The sequence below is a fragment of the Zalophus californianus genome, chromosome 8 (genome assembly GCF_009762305.2).
Source record: "Zalophus californianus isolate mZalCal1 chromosome 8, mZalCal1.pri.v2, whole genome shotgun sequence".
Classification (NCBI taxonomy): Eukaryota; Metazoa; Chordata; class Mammalia; order Carnivora; family Otariidae; genus Zalophus; species Zalophus californianus.
The window spans coordinates 26,318,172-26,343,277 of NC_045602.1; the positions used below are offsets into that span (position 1 = coordinate 26,318,172).

A 25,106-nucleotide genomic window follows, 5' to 3' on the forward strand; every position below is an offset into this window, starting at 1 on the left:
ACCTGCAACAATAATGAGTGACTAACTCAGGACATACCATCCATATTGGAGTGTCTAAATATGAACACTGGAATATCTGAATAGTCCTTTATCCTACTCTGTATGAAGATTTGTTGCCCACCCAAGACAAAGCATTCACTTACCTGCTCACTGAGCTAATCTTTAACATACATTTCTCAAGGACTCACTAGCAGAATAGTGAAGAATCCATGAATATACTGCTCTGTGCAATCTACGGTTAAAAAAAAGTTGCTGCAAGTAACTCAAATGCATGTAATAAAGAAGAAACTGTACAGAACCACATAATAATTTCCTTTACATTTTAGATTTCAAATACAAAACACTTCTAAGGCACTTAAAGTAGAAAAGCTTACGTTCAACAATTTAGGTAATATTAACTGCATTAAATAATGCAAATTAATTTCCCTTTTGTGTTAAAAAAAGATTTTCATTTTTATGTATGTAGAGTTGAAATCAAGATAAAACTTCTAATTTAATCATGTAGCTTTTTAACATTCTACAATGTGCTTAAAAGATCACCTACACATTTTACAGATGAGAATGTCTGGATAAAACATGAAATATTTATGTAAGAGAACTAATTAGTGGCACAGACAGAACTATAACTCAGTACTCAACTATCAGTTTGGAACTCTTTCTACTTCATGACGGAGTATGAAAGATATGCTCGTATTCTAGGAAAGGGTGGAGTGATGTTGAAATATTCTAGACTTTTAAATGTACAGTAAACATATTCACAGGGGTATAGTCCATTCAACCTAAGCAACCCTCTTGTGTATTTTATTAATCAATCAACTATAAAATCACAGAAGGAAAAAACCTGATTCACGGTAAAGCCACTCTTATCAGAATGATGAAAAAGAACAACCAATTATATGCTTAACAAATTGTCAAAAATTAAAATAAATAATAATCAATAGTGGAGAAGGGGCAGTATGATGGGTACTCACATATTGCTAATTTGGTACAAACCTTCTGAAGGGTAATTTGGCCATACTTTAAAATGCCTAAAAAGTTCTCACCATCTAAAGCAATTATCCCACTCCCAGGAATATACCCTAAAGAATTAGTCTATTATAGAGTTCAAATTTTACAATTTTACAAAGATGTCCATCCCACTATTATTTATAATTGTGAAATATTAGAAACAATCTAATATCCAAAGAAAGAATTGGTTCCATCATGGTGTATATATTCATACAATAAAATATTAGGCAGCCATTTTTTAAAAATTACATTTTCAAAGACATGGGGAAGTACTTAGGAAGTTATAAAAAGTAGGGTATACAACTATATAGTCAGTATAATCTCAATTTGTTATTATGCACACACACAAACACATAAACACACTCATACATATAAATAGCATAGACAAAGACTGAGAGGAAATACAAAAAATATTAACAGTGTTATCTCTGGATAGTGAAATTGCAAGTAAGTTTTTTCTCTTCTTTATCCTTTTCAGTATTTTCTAAATTTTCTATTAATAATCATGTATCAGTTTTATACTCAGAAAATAATAAAAATTCACTCTGTAGTCAATTTTGAAATTTTTATAGTCTACATAATAAATAAGGAATAAATATTTATAGTACTCAAAAGTATACCTAAGTGATGGGAAATAAATCATTAATATGTAAGAGTATAATTTCCACATATGTATAGGTGGATAATTTTGAATCCAAAAGATAACATTATTTTTTCTCAATTCTGGAGTATAGAAAGTTGATATTTAGTAAATAAGAAACTCAAATCTTTAAATAAAATTGGTGCAAGGCATCTAAAAATTGTGCTATTCCGGCGTAACACTGAAGATACAAATGTTCTCCAATGTAATGTAGATACCCAGTGTTAGACTGAAATAGGTATAATCTAGTACATGCATGGTGGCCAATAATCAATCAAATTTTATATATATATATATATATATATATATATATATATATATATATTTCCCCTCCTCAAAGTGACTAGAAATAGTCTATGCTAAAAAAAGAAATACAACACCATACCATTATTTTAGTTGGAAGAGCCGCACCAAAAATCATGACAAAAAATTTGTAGAACTATAAGAAAATCCAGTGGTTTTTTGTTTTTGTTACTGTTAATGATTTCTTGCTAAAAATTCAAGTAAGAGAGTCAAATTGCTTAAAGCACTAAGAAAGCATAGCAGTAGTGTATGGTCTGCAATGATTTGAAAATCACTAAGAACAGTCTTCAATGTTTCCTCATTTGCAGACTACTGCCTATCAAACACGATCTTTGAAGGAAAGGACTACATCTGTTCTTTTACCAATCTTGAATTTATATTCTCTTATAGTAATGACACAAAGTGATGTCACACACAAAAAGGCAAACTGTATGTAATTTTAAAAGCTAACTTTAAAATATGATTCTAATATCTGTGATAAAAAATCACATAAATATGTAAAATATAAAATACATCCTAACATATTTTTTACATGAGCTGAAGTTTACCACTTTTAACATAAAAATTCTGAGATGGAATTAATAAAAAAAACAATTTTCATATGTACCACAGAGCAATAAGTTTAAATCAGACTATTTTGAGTTGTGTAGCCCTTTATTAGCAACTAAAATAGAAGGTATCTGTTGTACAACACGGGTAGTAATTGACTATAACTGGAGATTTATTATATTCTAATACAGATCATTTATAAATGCAATTTCTTTATTAAAAAGCTTCCACCCTTTTTTTGTTTGTTTGTGTACAATTTGCAAAACTATTCTGAAAGCGGAATATATGTGCACAAGTCTGCAAAGAGTGCAAATTTAGGATATGGTAAATGCTTTACAAGTTACTTTCAAAACACTGTCTGCCACAATTGGGCCTTTACATTGCCATCTTTTTTGATCAAAATATTTTGATGCCAGCCTTCCTTCCACTGCCCTAAACTATAAAGCATTTTTAATGAGTTGAAATTAAGGAAGGACTACACCTACTAGAAAAGAAGAGAAGAAAGTTCTATTAGTTTGAGGTTTCAGAATCCCCCCAAACCAGGACCAGTATCTTGGTAAGGGCTAGGCTGGGACCCCGGACAGAGAATGAGTATGTGCAGGTGGCATCCCTGAGGATTCAGAGCTTCAGTGGACCGTGAGTGCTCCCGCTGCATAACTCACTGAACTGTCTTGCCAGTTTCTACACTGGCTTGACTGGGCATAATTCAAAAAGGAAAAGCTCATATTCATTCCATTCTTCTGGAGCTCTGTGATAGCCTAGGGGAAAAAAAAAATTGGTTACTACAGACCTCATAAAAAGTGAACACTCTTTGTGTTGGTGGCTTAACTTTGTCCACCTCACAGCTGAAGCCTAGATTTTTTACTCTTCTCTTGATTTGTTTCTTGAACTTCTTATTGCATCATATTAAATGGGAAAAAGAGAATTCCTTATTTCATTCTCTCAAAGAATGTCCCCTAATCTAACTTCTTGATAAATATCAGTCATCTCCCACCACACCTTTCTTATACTTAATAAAGCCACTGCAAGAAACATACACCTTTCTCTCTTTTCTCTAAACCAAATCATAGCCACTTCTGTCATGAAATCCTGGTCTCTTCTTTGTCTAACTCTGACTAAATTTGAAATATATATAAATTAATTTCCAGATCCAAGAGGTAAACCACGATTTTTATTTTAATTGTAGATTGGTTCACCATTTATTTTATTAAAATTTTATTTGATCCAACTCAGACTTTAGGAAATTAGTGTAGCTTACCTAGTTTAAATTTCAAGAATTAGTTTAAGCCCTTAACAGCCTTTTCTTCCAGTCAATACTGCTTTAGAGAAAACCATTCCTAAAAATCCACAATGTACTATCTTTCATATTACACTAAACACACTGTAGGGTAGGTTCCTGCCCTGAACTCTTCTAGACTAACATTACCTTCTCCATTATTTCTCTGCCTCTCCAAACAATGAACACATTATTGCTTCCTCCTCCCATTCCTGAGTGTACATGCACTTCTTCTTTATGAAAAAGTCTCACAGTTTCCTTCTGGAAAGCCACATTGTTTTATTTATTAGAGGAAAAATTAATATTATTATCTCTTTCAAAAATCCAAAACTTCTGCCTCTTACTATTATTTACATGAAATATTGTTTTTGTTGTAAAAAGAAAAACATATACATGCCATCTGTCTCATGTTACTAAATTATGAATATCTGAAGTTCAAGAACAGAATCTTCCATTTATTTTTTATAGAGTCTAGAACATTAAATAAAACCAAAAATTAATAAGGTTACTTATTACCAAGGGTTACTTTGATCTATATTTGTAAAGAACATATCGGAACTGGTTGTGAGTCAAGAGAAAAACTAGGTTTCTATTCTAAATATTTTTTTCTGTATTTAAAAGAAAGTATTGGCCTGTCTTCCAGTAACAACTTTATTCATGTTAGCAAAATATTGGAAAGCCAAATTATCTTAAAGGTACTAGAAAGAAAATTTACCTAAAACCAATGCTCATTAATAAGGTATCACAGATGATGACAATTAAGATATTTTGAAACATCATAGGGTCAAATGTTAAAAATCCAGGCTTCCTAAGGATACTCACATTTAATAACACCCCAATGGGATGTCTTCCACATATAGTATTATGGTATTTCTTCAAGTAATTGCTAAAAGATACAGGGTCTAATTGTTCTATAATACTCATACCCTAAAAAAAGAAGAGAAAAAGAAAATGAAAGAAAAAGAAAAAGGTACACAATTTATTATTTCCTAATTACATTTTAAAACCATTACTTAGAGTTAAACATCATAATTTTTCAATTAAGGAGAAGTAAAGAAAATACATTAAATAATCCTTGGGAAATATCAAACTCATTCATCAAAGGTAATCTCATTATAGTCAGCTCTCAACAATATGTACACTTCATTAACAGAAAACTTTCAGTCCTGTTTAGTTTTTTCTGACCTCCTGCTATTTTTCCACAACACCATCACCAGTTACCACTTAGCTCACAACCCTTAAACATTTCATAATTTTACATTTTTCTTATATAAATGTATTTACAAAAGTAAATCCATTGTGAAAATTAAATTTGCTATATGGCTGTTTTTTTCTCATAACCATCATATTCCTCCTACCATTGGCATAAATAATTAAGTTTACTGTAATTTAGCCAATCTCGTAACATACACTTAAATATCAACAGTGTGCAAGGCATCTGAATTATCAGTACGTGATAAAAAGAAGATAACACTAAGAAAAAGGTTAACATATTTTCAATTAACTTAAAGCTCATAAAAAATAAATGCTCAAGCAAAATAGGCCTTTTAGGAACTTTTTTAAAGAAAGTATTGGCCTGTCTTCCACTAACAAATAACTTTATTCATGTAAGCAAAATAATGGAAAGCCAAATTATCTTAAAGGCTTTTTATCTCTTGGGGTGCTTGGGTGGCTGAGTCAGCTGAGCATCCAACTCTTGGTTTTGGCTCAGGTCATGATCTCAGGGTCCTGGAATTGAGCCTGGCCAAGGGTTCTGCACTCAGCAGGAAGTCTGCTTGAGATCTTCTCCCTCTGTCCCTCCCTACCTCCCTCCCCATACCGCTCATTCTCTCTCTCTCTCAAATAAATCAATCTTAAAAAAAAAAAAAAAACTTTTTATCTCTTTATACTTCCAACTAGAATGCTTTATTTCTAAGATTTTAATCCAGGATCAAAAAATTTTAAGACTACTATTAAAACAACCACTCTGATTTGGACATTTATTCACACTAAATTCCATACCTTGCAAATGCATTCAAATAATGTGTTCATAATACAAGAACATAGAGCAACTTTAATCAAGCAAATAAATGAATGATTCTCATTCATTCACCAATTACCTTACCTTGTTTTCTTATTCGGGTACAATATTTTACATTTGTGTTCAACAAACTGGATTAACATACTCTGAGAGAAATGTAAATGGTGGTTTAACTAGGGAATCAACTGATCTATTTTGTGTGGTTTTTAAATTATATTTCAACATGTTTTAAAACAACTACAGTGGAAAAGCACCTAGAGTAATCAGATGAACGCTCATCTGAAAAATGATAGTAATCAGTAGGTGACATAAAAATACTGCAGTGGCAGCATCAAAATTTAATTTTATAAAGAACCTGTTTTCAGAGCATTCAAGTCATTCATAAACATCACACTTTCCTGCAAATACATCTGAAAGATAGGTATGTGCATGTAATCAACTTCCAACTGATTGCACATCAATTAGCCACTCTCAGATTTGTCCACAACCAGTGTTTAATGCTAAGCTGTTTTCCCCTGCAAACTAGGAGTCTTCCAGGTCAACAGTCTCCAGTGACATTTGGTGCAAATTCAGAGAAATATGAGCAAACTTAAAAATTAAACCTAAGATAAACAATTAGTATCATAATTCTGGTTCAAAGAATATCACACAATATATTTCTAAACCAAGTAGTAATGCAGAGATGGAGTTAAACAAATCTCTTCCACACATACGGATAGTCAAGATATAACTCCCTAAAGATGAAGGAACTGAGGCATAAATAAGGTTAAAAACTTGCCTCTAAATTTCTAATCTGAGGCTCTTTCTCACTCACTAGTCTGCTTCATGCAGCATAAGAGACATACTAACAATTCTTTAAACACTCTCACAGCTATAATTGGTATATATATTTTAAGAGAACTTTCAATGTTCCTGGATAAAGTCTAGGACAGCTTACCTTAAATAGAACTCTACTCATTAATACATTATGTGACACTGAGGTTCTGATGTACGTGTTAATGTTAAAATCTTAAAGTACATTTTGAAGAAACTTACCACATTCATATACGGACATGAAAAATTCAAAGACAGGAAAACTAATGATCAAATTTGTTGAAAACAAAGAATTCAAGAAATTTCATATAGAAAGATATAAAATAAAGCTATGAATGTAGAGAAGACACTACTAAATAAAGTGTTTGAAATTAAGATATAATGGTTAAATTACAAGAGGGAAAAGAAAAAACTGAGATGATGGAAGTAAAGGGATTAAATTTAAATATTTAATTCCCTAAAGTGTGTTATGTACCTACTAGGGCAAGAATCAATTCCATTACAATCAATTCTCTGACAAATAGAGATAGTGAACGAGTATGCATTTTTATAAAGAAGGGATATAGAGAAAAAATAAGGCTTTTCTCATGAGTGAAATTCTCCAATTGGAAAATTCATAAAGTATGCAAACAACAGCAATAATGATTGAGAAAAAGGGCATCTATTAAGTAATACAGAACACTGGCAATAATACTCTTGTATATATTTATATTTTGATGTTAACAATTTTTAAATTATAGTTACCAAAGTTCCAAGAAGATGAAAATGCTAATTTGATACTACTGCCAACTGCCAAAATTCCAAGATGAAGCAACAAAGTGCTTCTCCAATATGCTTAGTTAACTCTTCTATTACTTAAAATACTGAAGATATGATCAGTGAATCTAAAGTCCAGGTGATGGAAATCTTACCTAGGGGCCTAGCACATTGAGAATCTGTTCACATGACTTAAATCCAATATGAAGCAGTGAAGATCTAAGATACAAAGCAGATATCATAAACACCAAAAGCTGATATCCATCATGATTTGGGTTTCTGAGAAATTTAGGGGCTTCAGCAAGAAATCCTCAGATTGAAAGCTAACTCCCTACCTTGAGAGGTAAACAAGGGCAGAGGGAATCTATCATTATGCTGCCTCTCCAAGTAATGAGTGAAAGCTTGTAATGTTAAATCCCAAGTGGCAATCCTAAACTGAACAGTTTTAACTGACAGAGCTGCAAATTCAGGATTCTGATAAGACAACAAAGATCCTCCCTTTTAAAAAAGTTTACATATAGGGGTGCTGGATGGCTCAGTCGGTGAAGCATCTGCCTTTGGCTCAGGTCATGATCTCAGGGTCCTGGGATTGAGCCTGGCATGGGGCTCCCCTTCACTCAGTGGGAGTCTGTTTCTCCCTCTCACTCTCCCTCTATGCTCTTGCTCTCTCAAATAAATAAAATCTTAAAAAAATAAAAATAAAAAAGTTTATACATAATAAAATATTTAATTTAAATTTAACTTAATTTTAAATACTATCACCAGAAGGATTCTGCCTCTAAAGTAACAAACACAAAAAAGAAACAAAACTATTTGAGAGGACTTTAAGATAGAACTAGAACCATAGGTCTTTTTATTATACACACTTAATTAGTCACCGTATTATCAAGTCAGTAGGTCTCATTTTCTAAAGTAAGGATATATATTTATGTTGGAGAGATGGGTGTACATTTAGGTAGGCAAGGTGGGAAAAGGAAATATTCTGCTTTCTGTAAGAGGCATCAGAATAAAATCTTATGGTGAAAGAAATTTTATAGGGAAAAAAAAAAATCACCCTAAAGACAGTAGTGCTAAGAAGCAATATACTAATAAATAGCTATCTTAAAAGATATTATAAAACCTTACACCAAAGACTACTAAAGAAACTATTGGCCTGAGTTCAAGAAAGAAGTATGAGTAGACAAATCTGAACAATTTCACTTTCAAAAGAGTTGAAAGAAAGAAAAGTAGCTGAAGTTCAAATTAAATGAAGTGACTACTAATAAATTTGGAAGGAAAATACATCATAAGGATGACTACAATGAGATTTTCAGATTCTCTTTGCCAAATCATAAACAATTTGGCAATGTCCATAATGAAACACTGGTCTATATCAAAAGTGGCACAGAAAAAAAAACATGATTATGTGATATATACATATAAAACATATACTTATGTACTTATGTATGATTAATATTTCCAGTATGTAATATCAAAAGTTCACAAAAATGAATTTCTTAAAATATGTTCTGCTTTGTAATCACTGAAATTACGAAGTTCTAATTACCAAAAACATGATCAGCAGCCAATACTATTATAACACTTTTAGAATCTCCTGTAACTAGTTACTTTTTTCCCACTTAAAACATTTGGAAGATCCAGTTTATTCTCCTATATATTTTTTCTTTACATATTTTTTTCACATAATTCAATTCCAAGATATTCAAATGCTAGAGATATAATTATTTTGTAATAAGAGGAACAGCTATTTTTATTTTGCTTTTGGAACATAGAAACACTTTTACTTATTTTAGTAACTATATTTAATAAGACTTTTCTGATAACAAAAAAAGAGCCAAAACTAATTAATACACTAATTTTGAAAAGACTATACCTAAGATTTTATACTTAAATTCAAACTTTCAAAATGTGTAACAATTACAATTCAGAACTGCTAACGTGTTTTAACACTTTATAATAGAGAACCATCCAACTATATTTGCTCTGAAAATACTGCATGTAGAAACTAAGATATTGGTTCTCAAATGAATGAAATTATTTATAACATAAAATGGCACTTTAGAAAAGGAATATACAGAGGGATATTCACCATTTGGTTATATAAATCAATTAAGAAAACACATTATATAAAGTTTAATAGTGAGTGCACATATATATAAACATACATATATATATAAACACACATACACGACTATGTGTATAGATCTAACCATTCTTATTATTTTAATCCACTTTAACCCCCAGAAGTGACATAACTTGAATTAAGAACATGCTAATAAAAGAACAGAACACTATGAGCCATTTAAAAATTCCATATAGAAACAGAAAGGGACCATAAAAATCAGTCTCCCAAGTCAAATATCATACCAAATATTAAATTGAAACATATTAACAAGAAGCAAATACTCAATATTCAGAAATTGTATTCCAGACTAAATAAAAATTTAAAAATTATACCCTGGTGATTTTGGACATCTAAAGTAAGGTAAATCAGATGCAGATTCAGAAATCAATATTAAACTTACTGGTTCTGTGTACCCTTTTTGAGCAAAAATTTCTAATTTCAAAGCTACCAGAAAAGGCAATAATCTTAGGAGAATTATGAGAATCATGCCAGTGGGTAAATGTTACCCTTTTTGCTCTCCCTCAAAGTAAGAAACCAAGGTCTATCTGTCTGATAATATACGTCAAGAAAGATAAGTAAAGCTAGCCCTCTTAATATAAACTATCAATATAGAATTAGAAGGCTAAAAGAATAGTTAAGTTTGGATGTTTATACATAACACACAGAATAATTAGAAAAATAATACTAAAGTGTTTAAATGTGACCACAGTTCTAAAGAGTTCCAAAGGATGCTATTATGTTCAGTGACTTCGGAGTACCAGGTAAACCAATGTTTTAGAGAAAACATCTCTCTGTGCTAAAAGCATCAATTCACGGATTTACAAATTTTTATGTGTGCAAAATTAAATGCTGCCTAATTAAAGCTGACAAATGATTTAAAGAGCTGAACAGAAAACAAGAGGAGATAAATAGGAAATTTGTTCTACTCAAAAGATTAGGGGCCATAGCAGGACAGTTCAAATTCACCTACAAAGCAAATTTAGGAGTAACAAGATGTTGGGACTCTTTGCATACTACCAGAAGGTGATCTCCAGGGGCACTATGGGCAAGTCTATTTTGAAAAAGCCCCACGGGTGATTGAAATTGTAAAGACAAGGTTAAGGATTACTAGAGTAGAGAATCTCCTCTCCGCCCTGGCTCTAATTACCATCTACATGTTACTTACTGAACTCCAGACCTCTCAAACTTACTGCAGGCCTCTTCCTCAGGCTTCCAACCAGTATAATTCCATAGCAAAGCCCTTCTGAAAATACTTCTGAAAGTGACCTCAAATCTACCAACTTCTTTCCATATCCACTAATGCCACCCCAGTCGAAGTTACTATCCTCTCCCCCACTAAGCTACTGCCCATGCCCACTGTTACTGCTCCTGGACCTGGTGCAGAATCCATTTTCTACACAACCACCAGACTGACCTTTAAAGTAATGTAACTAGGGGCTCCTGGGTGGCTCAGTTGGTTAAGCTCAGGTCATGATCCCAGGGTCCTCAGATCAAGCCCCACATCAGGCTTCCAGCTCAGCAGAGGAGTCCGCTTCTCCCTCTCCCTCTGTCCCTGCCCCCTCTTGTGCTCTCTTTCTTGGTCTCTCTCTCTCTCTCAAATAAATAAAATCGTGAAAAAAATAAAATAAAATAAGGTAACTGCATCATTTCCGTGTACTCACCTACATTTCTTACCCTGGAATATAAAGCCCCACATGATTCGACCCCTGGCTATCCCTCTTGCCACAGCTTGTACCACTCTTACCCTTATGTACTGAATTCCTACAACACTGGCCTTTTTTTTTCCTTCTCTTCACACCCAGCCTCTTTCCCACCTTAAGGACTTTGCACAGGCAATTCCTTCAGTCCACAATATTCTTTCCTCTGATCTTTACTTGGTCTGCTCCTTCTTATCATCTCTACCTCGGTTTGTTTCTCCTCAGGGGAGTCTTTCTCCAATCAGTTAACCACCAATCACTTGAATCATTCACTATTTCAAAACCCTTTCAGGGGCACCTGGGTGGCTCAGTTGGTTAAGCGACTGCCTTCGGCTCAGGTCATGATCCTGGAGTCCCAGGATCGAGTCCTGCATCGGGCTCCCTGCTCAGCGGGGAGTCTGCTTCTTCCTCTGACCCTCTTCCCTCTCGTGCTCTCTATCTCCCATTCTCTCTCTCTCAAATAAATAAATAAAATCTTAAAAAAAAAAAACTTTTCAATATTTTCTGTACAGCACACATCACTTTTGGAAACTAACATATATATATATATCTTTACTGGTTTTTTTAAAAATTGTGTCTCCTCCTGTTAGAATAAAAGTTGTGTGAAAGTGTGTTTGTTTACTGCCATAACTCCAACGGTGCCTAGGGCTGTAAGTGCACTCAAAAGTAACTGGCAAAATGGGGCACCTGGGTGGCTCAGTCGTTAAGCGTCTGCCTTCGGCTCAGGTCATGGTCCCAGGGTCCTGGGATCGAGCCCCGCATCGGGCTCCCTGCTCCACAGGAAGGCTGCTTCTCCCTCTCCCACTCCCCCTGCTTGTGTTCCCTCTCTTGCTGTCTCTCTGTCAAATAAATAAAATCTTTAAAAATAACAGTAATAATAATAATTGGCAAAATGAAAATCCAAATGCCAACTTGACATTGGATGTCTTAAAGGCAACAGCAAATATAACATATCCCTAATATGATTTATGATTTCCCTACCTCCTAAAACATCAGTCCTATTTTCTTGTGCTTTAAACCTAAGTGAACAGTACCAACACCCCACCAGCAGCATAAGCCAGACATTTAGGAGTTATTCTTGATACTTCCTTCCCTGGCAAGTTCAATCAATCTCCAAGTCCTATCATCAGTTTGTCTCTTATATACTGAATATATCCACTCTGTCCCTCTTCCACCATCACCACCCCATCCACTGTCTAAATTACCATTTGTCACCTGGATTACCAAACTGGTCTACTCATTTCTCCTCTGACCTTCCTCCAACCCACCTGCTACACTGCAGCTATATGATCTATTCAAATACAATCTGATTTTATCACTTTCCTATTTAATATCCTTTAAACAGCATATTCCAGGGGTGCCTTGGTGGTTCAGTCAGTTAAGCGTCTGCCTTGGGTTCAGGTCACAATCTCAGGGTCCTGGGATCAAGTTCCATGTCGGGCTCCCTGCTCAGTGGGGAGTCTGCTTCTCCCTCTGCCTGCCATTCCCCCCTGCTTGTACATGCGCGCACACACACACTCTCTCTCTCTGACAAATAAAAAAAATAAAATCTTTAAAATAAATAAACAGCCTGTTCTAGATTCTCTAGCTTCATTTCTCACCACGACCCCCACCCATTCAACCACTGATTCACTCAACAACTACATATATTGAGTACCCAGTGAAAGGCTGATACAAAATGGACAAAGATCCTGATTTCATGAAGCTTACAATCCCACAGGGGAGGTTATCACCAAATGAATCAACAAATAATAAGTCACAGAGTAATTAAAACTGAGAAGAAAACTTAAGTAGGGTAAGATCATGGAACAACTGTTTACCATAGGGGCATAATGGAAAATTGTGGGCACATTTTTGGGTTGTCCCAATAATTAGAAGATGCTAATGGGTGGTGCCCAGAGACGCTGATTGTCTTATAATACAAGATAGTCCCAAACACAAATAATTGTTCTCATCCCATAACACTCTTGACATGTCCATATAGGTGAAAAACCTGCTTATAATTATCTAGACCCTTAACTCTATTTTATATATAAATACTAAGAAGTTTTGCATGGTTTTAATATACAGCAGATTTCCAAGGAATTGCCATATTTATATAAGGTAAGGGAAGGCTGTACTTTGTTTAGTTTACAACCTTACTAAAAATTGCTCACCATTTTGGAAAATCAAAGTCACCCAGCAAAGCACCTTAGTAATATGAGTCACAAATATAACTGTTTAGGTTTGGAATGATAGCTATTATAGTAATGATACAATGTGTAATAAGCATCTACTTCACAGTGTCTTCTAATATAGTTGGTATTTGGGCACTTACATTATTAAAAATATTAGTTTATCATAAATTACTTTCCCTTTATTTCTTTCTCATACTACAGTTAGGGTATTCATTTAATTTAATTATGTATATAGGAAGATTATATTATTTTATTCACTTGAACAATATTCACTGAGCACCTACTAATGTTCTAATCACTATTCTAAGCACTTTGGATACATCGGAGAACAAAATAAATATCCTAACAAAACTATAATAAGTAGAATATTTAGTTTGTTGAAAGAAAAACTGCAGCAGGGTAAGGTAGGTTGGGAATGCTGAGAAGGTGGAGTGTATGATGCAAAATTAAACAGGATAGTCGGTGCGCCTTGGGAAGGTAAAGCTGAGCAAAGCCACAAAGTCAGATAGTCAAGTATAAAAAGGGCCAAAGCCCTAAGGTAGGCACATCTAGATCATTCTCACAGAACAAGGAGAGCATGTGTCCTAAATATCTCTTACATCTCTGTATTGGAATAGCTTCTTTCTAAGTCTGTTCAATGACTGTACTGTAAGTTCTATTAAGTGAGAGACAATGTTTTATCTTCTTAACATCTTCAGTATTTCACACAGTACCAGACATACAGGAGACACCCATTAACCACTTGCTACATGAAGAAAATAAATGATGACATAACCAGAAAAGTTTTCTGAGGCAACTGAGAACTAAGCCTCAGAAAAATAAGATCAGAACTAGAAGCCAGAAAAGAATTAAATGACTGACATGACATCATAAAGCCAAAAGAAAAGTCAGTAGATTAAGTCCAAATGAAATTCTAAAGGTAAAAGTATTAGGCAATAAATGGATCTAAGTAATAAGATAAATTTGAATATGATAAAATCTAAATATAATAAAATCTCCTAGGTAACTAAATTTGCATTCATTCCATTTGGCTTTTAATAAAATATACAAGGTAAAACCTACCTATAGTTTTAGATCCAGATTCCTTACTAAAACGTTTTACCTACTTTAGACTAAATATTTTTATACTAAAACATATGCATAAAGCTTTTCAAACAGTGGTAAAGTTGATTTCAAACATATCACAGACTTTAAGTCTGACAGAGTTTAAAGACAATTTAGAGACCACCTATTCCAAGTCTCTTATCTTAGAGATGACAAATTGAGGACTAGAGAAATGAAATGATCTGTCAAAGGTCAAAGCCAATAAGTGATATATCCGCTATATTTAATATTCTATTTATAAGTTAAAAAAACAACAAAATGATTTGCATGACTTTTTAACTATGAAAACAAGTACTATGACTATCATACTACTTTAAGGAAAATGACAGCAGGATCATTGTCTATTGTACTGGGCCAGATAAGAATACAATCATATTTTTAAATTCTCTATTTAAACAACAAAATGAAACACCATTTAAGAAAATCCAAATGGCCAAAAAATATAATTAAGTAATAAAACAAACTAAGAATTTGCTACGGTTGTTTTTGCTTAAAAGAAAGTTATGGCATTAGTATCCTGTCATCCCTAAACCTTAGACACTCCCCCAAATAGCATCTAAAATCTGTATATTATTCTTAGTCTCATTAATCAAATAAAATTAAGATAAAGGAAATTTCAACTAATAGAAAAGGGATTATTTTTATAATCAATATTCATATGATTGTAAACTATATTTTGCACAGTTAAATAAAGATAGGGAAAGAATTATTAGTCCACTGTATATTTCAACATATTAAGTCTTGAATCACTAATCTGAAATTAAAGAAAACACCTTAGAGCATTAAAACCCCACACCTGTAAGACTTACCATTTTATCTAGATGTTCAATGGATCTATAAATCTCCCCCTGGGATTCATCATAGTAACTGTAACGGAACCTTTGACCTTGAAACAAATATCATGTACAAAATAAAATAGGGAAAAATTAGAAGCTAAAAAGAAAGCAAGCGCTTACCAAATAATTTCAGTTCTCATGGAAGGCAAAGCACAGCTTACGCCTCTGAGAGAATCATTCCCAAGAGCCCTTGTACATAAAAATAAAAGGCATATTTGGGAAGTAATAAAGAAATGATATATCACCAGTGTTTTATGATGTTAAAAACTACTTCAAACTGTAGAACCTTAGAGTCACAAGCAATACAAAAGACTAAGGAAACAAAACAGCTTAAAAGTTAGAAGCATTGTTAAACATATTATATCAGTCTGTAATGGAAGGTAAACCCAAAGAATATGATTCAAGGAAATCTGGTTTAAGGAAACTATCTCAATGTAACAGATCAATGAAAGCTTAGCTTTTGCTATATAAATGCAAAGATTTGATCTCTACTACAGAAAAAAAAAGTGCAGGTCAGAGATACATGTGGCTTATGTGATTTTTATGACCTCAATAAAAATATTTATCTCATTTTTGCAAAACTCTCTACTTGAAAAAGATCAATACAAGTGCCTTAGAACAGGAGGCACAAAAGAATAAATAGTCCTACTCTGACAATAATATCTCAGTAAGAGTGCAAGCACAGAACATTCAATGTGTAGCTCTTCTCCAAGAAACACAGAGGGTAAACTGGAAGAAGCTTGAAAAGAAGACAGAAAACAAAAGGCTCAGGTAATAAATTTGGCTCCCTACATAGTCATATAAAAACCAAAAGTTAAACATACTCATAAATAATTGTGGTATGTTATTCCACTATGTTTTATTTCAGATACATCTACACTTGTATTTCTGTGATGCCTATATTTCTTAGAACTCATTATTTTTATATTTAGTTATTTTTAAAGATTCACCAAAATGCATTTTAACGGTATGTGAGTACACCAGTCATAAAGGCACACTCTGTGTCTTGTGCTTCATTTTTAGAGCAAAGTTCACATATACAATTATTATCCTCACACCTGAGAAGATGGGTTTCTTTGGCTGGATAATTATGATTTTTAAGTTCTCTGTTTATCTTACTAAAAAACATCATCTTATAAATGACAAGCGATAGTAAAACTCTTTTTGTGCTCTTTTTTGGAAAAAAAGACACATCACAGTTCTCAACACTTCCTTTACTTGTTGATGTTGATCATTTTTGATGGTCATCTTTCTAGAATATACTGTATTTCCTTAACTTTCACATTTTAACTTTTCACATATATTAATATGTACGATTACTCATGTAACAGTTCTTACTTTCCCTCAAGAGCTTCTATTAAATCAATATTGCGTCTTAGAATTCATGATATCCTAGAATCAAGCAATAAGGTTCTGAGACAATTATCTGCTTTCTGAATATAACAACCATTTTTGTAAACATTGAAGAATACTACATGTCGCCATAACTATGAGATCCATTACAGTCCTTGCACTAAAAAATATTCTTAAACAGTGACAATTCATCACTCAATGATGCCCTTATATTAAATAACTCATCAGACATTTCTTTCAAAAGTTAGAGCTAGGTATAGTTTTGCTTTTCTTTACAGAATGTACACATTTACTCCTACCTAATAATGAGAATTATATAAATTGACCCTATTTTTCCTATTTGCCAGATGGCTACTGGAAGGCTCAAAGTCAAATCTAAAGTCTGTTGCAGTAACTTCTTGATTCAATTCATTGGTACTAAATCTCTACTTCTATTTCAAAGGTCTTTTGATAGAGTGGCCCCAAATCTTTTGTGAAATGAATGAACAATTAAATGAATAATCTTAAGACAAGAAACTTCTGACTCACTGTCAACTGTAGTAAGAGTAATATCCTTGGAAGCAATCAAGATGAATATTCTTTGAATCTGAACTACTTCAGGTTTATCCTAATGCATTCTCTTTTCCTTGTTTCAGGAGATAGCTGTAGTTTTAGCTGTCAATAATCCCTGTGACTGGGACGTAACTATCTAATCTGAAAACTGCTACTCTTCAAGTACAGAGAAAAATGCATGTACTTTGTGATAACCATTTGCTACTCAAAAGTCTTTTCTGCTTATTTCCGAGTTCAGAACTGCTGTTCCAAATGACTGAAGTTGGTCAAACCTGCCTTAATCACAAGTAAAAAGTCTAACTGTATTTAGAAATACTGCCTTGTTCACATGGACCATTTTCACTGTAACTTTCACTTAAAAACTACTTCTGAAGTAAGAGAAAAATACATAAGATATTTTGAATACTTTAAAATACTAAATCAACATGTGATTTAAAAAGAATGACAAAATGCACAGGAAATCAATGAGTAAATGTTTAACATTTGCTATCTACCTCTTGCTACTCCTTAGGTATTTGCATTTTGTAGCTGAAGAATCGAGTAGAAATATTTTATGGGCTCTAAGTAATATATCAATTAAGTAGCTAAATCCACACTATATAAAGCTACTACACTGAAAATGTAGCTTACTTAAACAGCTCAAACTTAAAATAATTTTTAAAAATTGTACAAGCATTTAGAAGTTACTTGAGTAATTCATTCTGGTCAATACACATACAAAAAGCATCTAATTCAAAGTAAATAGTTTCCATCATCCTAGCCTATATGTGGGGGTGGGGGTGGGGAAGGTGTGTGCACACGCACACGCACACACACACACAACTTTAGTTAAACACCTCTTGGAATTTGACTGCAAAAAATCTTTTCTATCTAATTATTAAAAAGAAGCTTATCAAGATTTTATTTAATGAGAAATAAACGAAATGACAACACTAGCACAATACACTGTTCATAAGTGCACCTTTAATCAAACATTTATTGTTGACTTAAAATATATTATGATTTTGTGTAACTCATGAGCAGACATTTTGTTTTATAATACTTCTAACATTCAGTAAAGCTTATGCATCTCAACTGAGCAAACACAGTTGCCTATGTACCTGGAGAACTGGACTTGTATACTTTTATAAGTATGAATAAAGCATATCACATAGTAAGAGAAAATTACTTACCTGAAACTTATCCTTTCAGAAGGTACACTGGGAAAATGGATTCTTTGAGCCCCTGTTTCAACTCCAAGTATGAGCTTTCTAGCTTTAAGAGCCATTGACACTGCCCCTAGGGGCAGCACAAGCTTTGGAGCTCCCCTAGTGAGTATGTCAGTAGTTTCTTCAGGTGCCTTCCCTCAGTTCTTTTCAAATTCAAAAGATGAGAGGAAAAATAACCCAAGAAAAAAAATCCTGTAAAGCAGAAACCTTACTCTTTGAGGGAAGGAGGGTAGCTCATTTGTGAATCCATTCCAGAGCACGCTTTCTGAGAAAAAGAAATACAGGTAAGTAATTTTCCCATCTCCAAAGGTGACTGGTGATTAATGAGTGGATTCACAGAGTGTGGAGAGTAAGCTCCAGGGATGTCTGTTTAACACACAACAATCAACTAATGAGGACAAACATAACAATGAATGGTACAAGAACCAACACTACTTTTTAAGTACCTCAAAACAAAAAATAAAAAAATATCAAATACCTCAACGTTAAGCTAAACACTGGATTGCAGAAATAAAACAATGAGCTTGGAAAGTTGATTTTAAAGCCCCCAAAAAGATTAGTGAACAAAACAGACTTTCAGACATATGTCCAGTAAATACTGTTACACAATCACTTAATCACTTTATATGTTAAAGCATTTTCATTGAGTTAACCCTCACGACAACCTATGAGATAGATTATTAGGTCATTTTATACTAAGGACCTAAACTGGGGACATTCATAATTGAAATCGTGAAAAACTACAGTCCTTTCATTCTAAAGTCTTAGGTATAATGTAAAAAAAGTATTAGCCTTCCCTCAAAAGATAAAAAATTTAAATATGTGGAATTAGTATGTATAAAATTTGAGAAGACAAATACAAAAGCTTGGATAAGATGTATTTTAGGAGTTAGCTAACTTATACTTAAACCAATTGAAATTATTTAGAAAACAGTAATACCTTCAGTACTTAAGAGACTAACAACAGAAAGGAAAAAAGAACAGGCATGAATAATCACTTGTTAATATATATATTAAACTGGAAATCTGAATAAAGATATAAATTCATAAATATTCTGGGGAATGCCACTTTTGATAAGTGACACATACTTATAAAAAAGAAATTATGTAAACCTAGACAAATATAAGTTTATATGTAAAAATCCAAAATTGAAGTGAGTGTAGTAAATTTTATTCATATTTTAATAAAATAATTTATCATTAACATTTACCAAGTAAATTTACTGAAGTTAATTTGCACTTAAAACTGCCATAAATGGAAAATTAAGTAGAATGAATCGACTTTAAAAAAATCAATTTCTGTTAGATGCAGTTTCATTTAGAAACTTCTTAGAAGTTAATTAGAAATTATGTTAATGAAAGCTGTCAATAATTCTAAATGTGAAAATATAAATTTCAGGGAGATCAGGAAAGTATAAATATTAACAGTATATATTATATATGTGGAGAAGAGCAAAAACGAAAGTTAGGAAAACAAATGAAAATTCCACCAATTAGAAAAACTAAAATAGGCCCAGTCAAAATTCTCTTATATGGAGCCATCTTATAGGACAAGAAACTTGATCAGAAAAAGTATGGAGATAACATTACCTAACCATAGTAAAAATTAAATACTAGCAGCAAATGTCCTTCACTTAGACCACAATCCTTGGTAGTAGCAGGAAGGGTGAAATGAGGTAGATCATCAAGTGTTAACTAGGAAACATCACCGTATTGGGCTGACTAATGAATTTTCATGTGGATTAGACTAACGATAAAATAAAAGACAGGAATTGAAATGGTGAGGGTTTTTTTTTTTCTGGCGGGGTGGGGTATTCAAATGAAGGGACAAAAAGAAGGGGCATAATAGAATCTAGGTTCCCACTCTCCCTTAGCTTTCCCACCCAAAAAGAAAACTTGAGAATATTTTAATCTTCCTACTTTTTCTCTCTCTCATGTCTTTTTCAAGTCCTTATAAAATTTAAATGGGATCTGAAAGACGAAAATCTTTAAAGCAAAGTACACTTAAAAGTCATTCTTGTAATGGATATTGGCTAACAAGTAAAATCAAACAGGCAAAACCCTTCCAATCACTGTCTCTACCACCAAATCTCTTGCCTTATTTTTAACAGAAGCTGGACATAATAGAAATAATGACTAGAAATGAAAAAAGTTGTCACTGCTAGTAGTCTAATATTATTGAATAAAACAAAATTCCACTGTAGGCATCTGAGTAATTTGTCAACTGTACCATAATCAATTAAGTGATTTTTCTTCAAAAATCAGCTATTTAGAAATGTACAGGGTGTTGACGGCTTAACTCAATGAAACTTTTAATATCTCTGAGTATGTGAGGAGCTGAATTCTTCTTGTGAAATGATTTCTAAGTCAGTGTTATCATTACTTTGATATGGTAAAAATCAATCTATATAGTACCCTTACAAAGAAGAAGAAGAAGAAGAAGAAGAAGAAGAAGAAGAAGAAGAAGAAGAAGAAGAAGAAGAAGAAGAAGAAGAAGAAGGAGAAACCATTAAGAAATATCCTCACAAGAAAAAACTAGATTTTTGAAATGGAAGTATAACATTCATTAATTTAGAAAAGATGACCAATGTCATCAGAGCATGAAACTTGAGAAATATGAAAATTTCTAAGACATTTTAACCCATAACTAGCCAATTATTCATATTACTTCAATTAGGCATATAAAATAGAAAATGAATCTTACTTTACAAGAATGATGGTTATTATTACTATTGTAGAAGAGAAACTACCAATCTTGGAATAGTATCCATGCAACACCTTCCACTTATCCCCAGATCTTCATCGAATTTCCTAATAAGAATTAGCACAGTGCTTTCCATAAGTACAAAGTAAGCACTTAATGAGTATTGTTAGTGATAGTGATACTAAAAAAATAAACACTTGGAAAAGTTCTATTACTTAACCACCAAATGTAAATATAAATATGTTTTAGTCTCTGGATAATTCTCATAACTAACATCTACCAACCTTTGGAAATTTTGAGTTTTTATTTGTTATTATCACCAGGAAATCCTAGCTTACAATTTAAATGCCAAAATTTTCTACAACACAGAAGATCAAATGGCCTAAATAACTTTCCAAGAATCTAGGTAGACTACAAAACAAAATTCATCTTTCTCTCTCAACATTGTACTTAAATACAGTACTTGGACTGGGGCTTGTTTGCTTTAGAATTCATTAATGAGGTAAAAAGAATGATTCAACAGAAAAGAGCAATTTTAAAGCATCTACTGATTTTTGTGTGGATTTATGCTGTGATTGCACATGGTACCAACCTTGAGGGAGAACCCAGATTCTAAAGAACAATATCAGGGGAACTAATTATTTAAATCATAAAAGTAATTTAAAGTGATTCATAAGAGCCTTAAAAGTGAAGAGGGAGGGGACACATGCTTCAAGAATTTTTAATTTCTAAAACATACGGACATGCTTTATTACCAACGCAAATTCACAATACTAAGAAAAATACCTTATTTTCAACAATGATACTCCTTAGTTTCTAAGATCAACTATGACTAAACATCAGAATTTCCAAGCATCTACCCAGTCCTCCCATCTAAGTAATATACCTATAATCCATAAAAAATAACTTCTGCCAAAGGTAGCAAACCAACTAGCCAATAGAACTGATTATTAAAGAACCCTGAGAACCTCTTAGGGAGTTCGGCAAGGTAGCAAATCTACGTGCATACCCTAAACCAGGACTTCCCAACCTCAGCACTAGATATTTTGGGCAGGATAATTCTTTGATGAGGAGGACTGTCCTGGGCACTAGAGGATGTTTATTTAGCAGCTTCTCTGGACTCCACTAAGTAGATGCCTAAAGCATCCCACTTCCAACCCCACCCTACTATAATGACCAAAAATGTCTCCAGGCATTTCCAAATGCCCCCTCATAAGACAATCAGCCCCAGATGAGAAATCAGTGCCTTAAACCAAAATACTTATCTATAAGGGAGGATGGCTCTCTTAAAATGATCTCAACGCCATTCACAGAGCAAGGTAAGAGAAAATACCAGCCTAACCAGGACAGATAAATATTGAGTCAATTCTGGTAATCAATGCTTAAGATAATAAAGCCAGGGCTCCCTATATCTCATTGAGGATGTTTTTCTGGCCATTCTAGTACTCTATCTTAAAATTTATAGTCTTGTGCCTTATATTTTCTCTATAATCAAAGAAATAACTGAAGGATGAACAGATATTGGCATCCTCAAGCCAATGAGAGATGTCCTAAAAGGAACAGGATTCAAAAATACTCTAGAACAGCAATGGATAAAGGAGAGCAAATTATATTCAAAGACTCAAAAAATAAAATTTACTCAAAGAGGCATCCACTTTCTTTATGATCTATTTGATCATATATGATCTATTTACTGTGAAGTTTCCTTACTCTTTTTATTCACAATAACAAAAATCACTTAAGAGTCCCTACCCTTATAAACCATTACCAGTGAGGACCACAATGCTAATAGCCAACATGTTACATTCTTTGGAGGGTAGTTCTAAACTGATGGCAAAAATTAAGTACCAAAGGAAAAGTAGAAAGAAAAAAACACTAATTACAAAAAAAGAAATGTGGAAAAGGACTGGCATAGCACACAGTGCTCTTCTACCTTCTAAAGAAGAGTATTTGTTATATCTACGAAAAAGCTAACTTCAGAGATTCTACCACACAACTCAACCTGGAAATAGGGTTAAAAGATCTTAACTCCCACTAATGTAAGTGGCTAAGCAAGGATGCCCTCACAGTGTGAATCCAATTATACCAGTCGCCTTTGGAAATGTATCCATAATCCACTATCATAATCTGATCCTTTTTAAAAGACTTTTTTATTCACTTTTAAACATCGCAGATAAAAGTAAAACTTCCCAAGGGAAGTGATAAGGAACTGAAAATCAGAGCTTAGAGTGAAAAGATACCATTAACCACAAGTATATATTATCTACCATAATATGTTAAAATCTAGAACTTACCCCAATGGCAGAAATCTGAAGAAACCACAAAGAGATTACTAGGATCCGCTAGATATTTACTGAAGAGTTTTCCGAATTCCTGTTCTTTTGACTCACTCAGAGCTCCAACCAGTACAGGAATAATGGTAAACTCATCCTTATGGCTTAAAGAAAACAGAAAAAGAAAAAAAAAAAGTCATTTAAGAAGGAGAAGAATAAAAAGAGTTTTCCAATGTGTTGGCACTATAAAGTGGAACATTTATTAATAATGGTAATGGTAAGATACATACTGTTGAATTTTTTAATCTATAAATGAAATGTTTAAAGAAGATCATTTAAAAATGAGAGATACAGAATACTAAAAATATCTATTTAAATACAGAAATGTACAATACTTCTTTAGGTAAACAAAGCTATTTTACTAGCAGGTATAATAATGTCCTCAAATATAAAAATAAGCCCATCAGACCATCACCAAGTCAAGTCTTCTCAACTACCCATCAAAGCTACAATCATCTGCCTAATCCTTCCACAATTTTAAAAGAGCATTAAACTCTTCCTCAATATTTTAATCCTATCCTGTTATAAATACCACCACTTCTGGCACTTTATAAACCTGCCAAGTGAGACCTACAAAACTTAATCTTGGCTCCCATAAGAAACACCAACTGCACCTTATACCTATACTAATAAAGAGATACAGGACAGTCTGAAGATACAACTCAAATTTCACTGGCATCTAGGGTAGACACAGAATTCAAGGAAGTAGGTATTAATTTCTAGCAGCAAGAAAAAGACACCACACCCACCCACAATGTTTATGACATATCCACAAGTCCCTTTTTCACTCTACAGATTGACAGATTTATGGAAAAGGAACAGAGCAGATTAATAAAGAATAACTATGATGGGCTATAGAAATAGATGTTCATCCAAAGCCTTTTAAAAATTTTCATTACAGTGAAATTTTACTTACATATATTCAATATTATTTATATTCTAAATGATCCCAGATTGGAATTTTAGAAGCGTGAATCATGTTTGTCTGACTTGTTCTGAACAGGACTTTAAAAAAAAAAAAAAAATCACCATTATAATAAATGCGTTTTAATATGATAATCTGACACTTAACTGATGTAGGACAAACAGAATTCATAAAAGGGTTTTTTAAAAATACTAAGTTTAAGTTTATTCCCAAAATAAGTGTTAGCCCAGCTTCATAAAGCTAAATTCAGGGCACCCAAGCGCCTCCCCCAGAAAGACCCCCTTACCCTTGTCAATTGCGAAATAAACAGATCATACAGATCTCCAGTCCCTCTGCAATGCAGGGGCTTCTTGGGCAGAATCTGCATCTATGGAGTAAGAAAAAAAGAGGAAGCTGGCAGAGGAAGCTGCCATGGAATATCTCTTTCTCTGACTCTTTTACCAGTTTGCTGAACAACTGCATGAATGAATAGGGGCTCTTCAATAAGTTAAGAGTGATTATCATTTGAAAGGAAAGAATTTGAGCTCTAGTAAAAATTCAAGAAGATTGTTATGAACTGTTCTAACTTCAAGTATTATCTATATAAATAAATAAATTAAGATAATCAAGGAGTATGTAAGTAATTATATAACATGGTAGGGATGCAGTTACATAGAGTATAAAAAACAAGAAGTCAGAAGAAATAGGTTCAAGTACCATCTCCATCACATAATAAAAGTTGAGGGGG

The 25,106-nt window shown here is 33.0% G+C and overlaps 1 protein-coding gene across 6 annotated transcripts in view; it reads right to left on the reverse strand.

The window, feature by feature from the left end:
• Nucleotides 1–1,966: 1,966 nt before the first annotated feature.
• The window catches only part of MEMO1 (mediator of cell motility 1), a 119,228-nt gene continuing 96,088 nt past the window's right edge, over nucleotides 1,967–25,106 (reverse strand). For 3 of the 6 annotated variants that reach the window (XM_027622925.2, XM_027622926.2, XM_027622928.2), the window contains exons 6-8: nucleotides 15,278–15,354; nucleotides 4,599–4,703; nucleotides 1,969–3,258 (exon numbers count right to left, since the gene is read on the reverse strand). In XM_027622925.2, the coding sequence (XP_027478726.1) occupies nucleotides 3,127–3,258; nucleotides 4,599–4,703; nucleotides 15,278–15,354 (314 nt within the window). In that variant the 3' untranslated portion in view covers nucleotides 1,969–3,126. Of the gene's footprint in view, nucleotides 3,259–4,598; nucleotides 4,704–15,277; nucleotides 15,355–23,415; nucleotides 23,559–25,106 lie in introns of all 6 variants that reach the window. The other 3 variants (XM_027622922.2, XM_035728756.1, XM_027622929.2) reach the window with 3 other exon arrangements.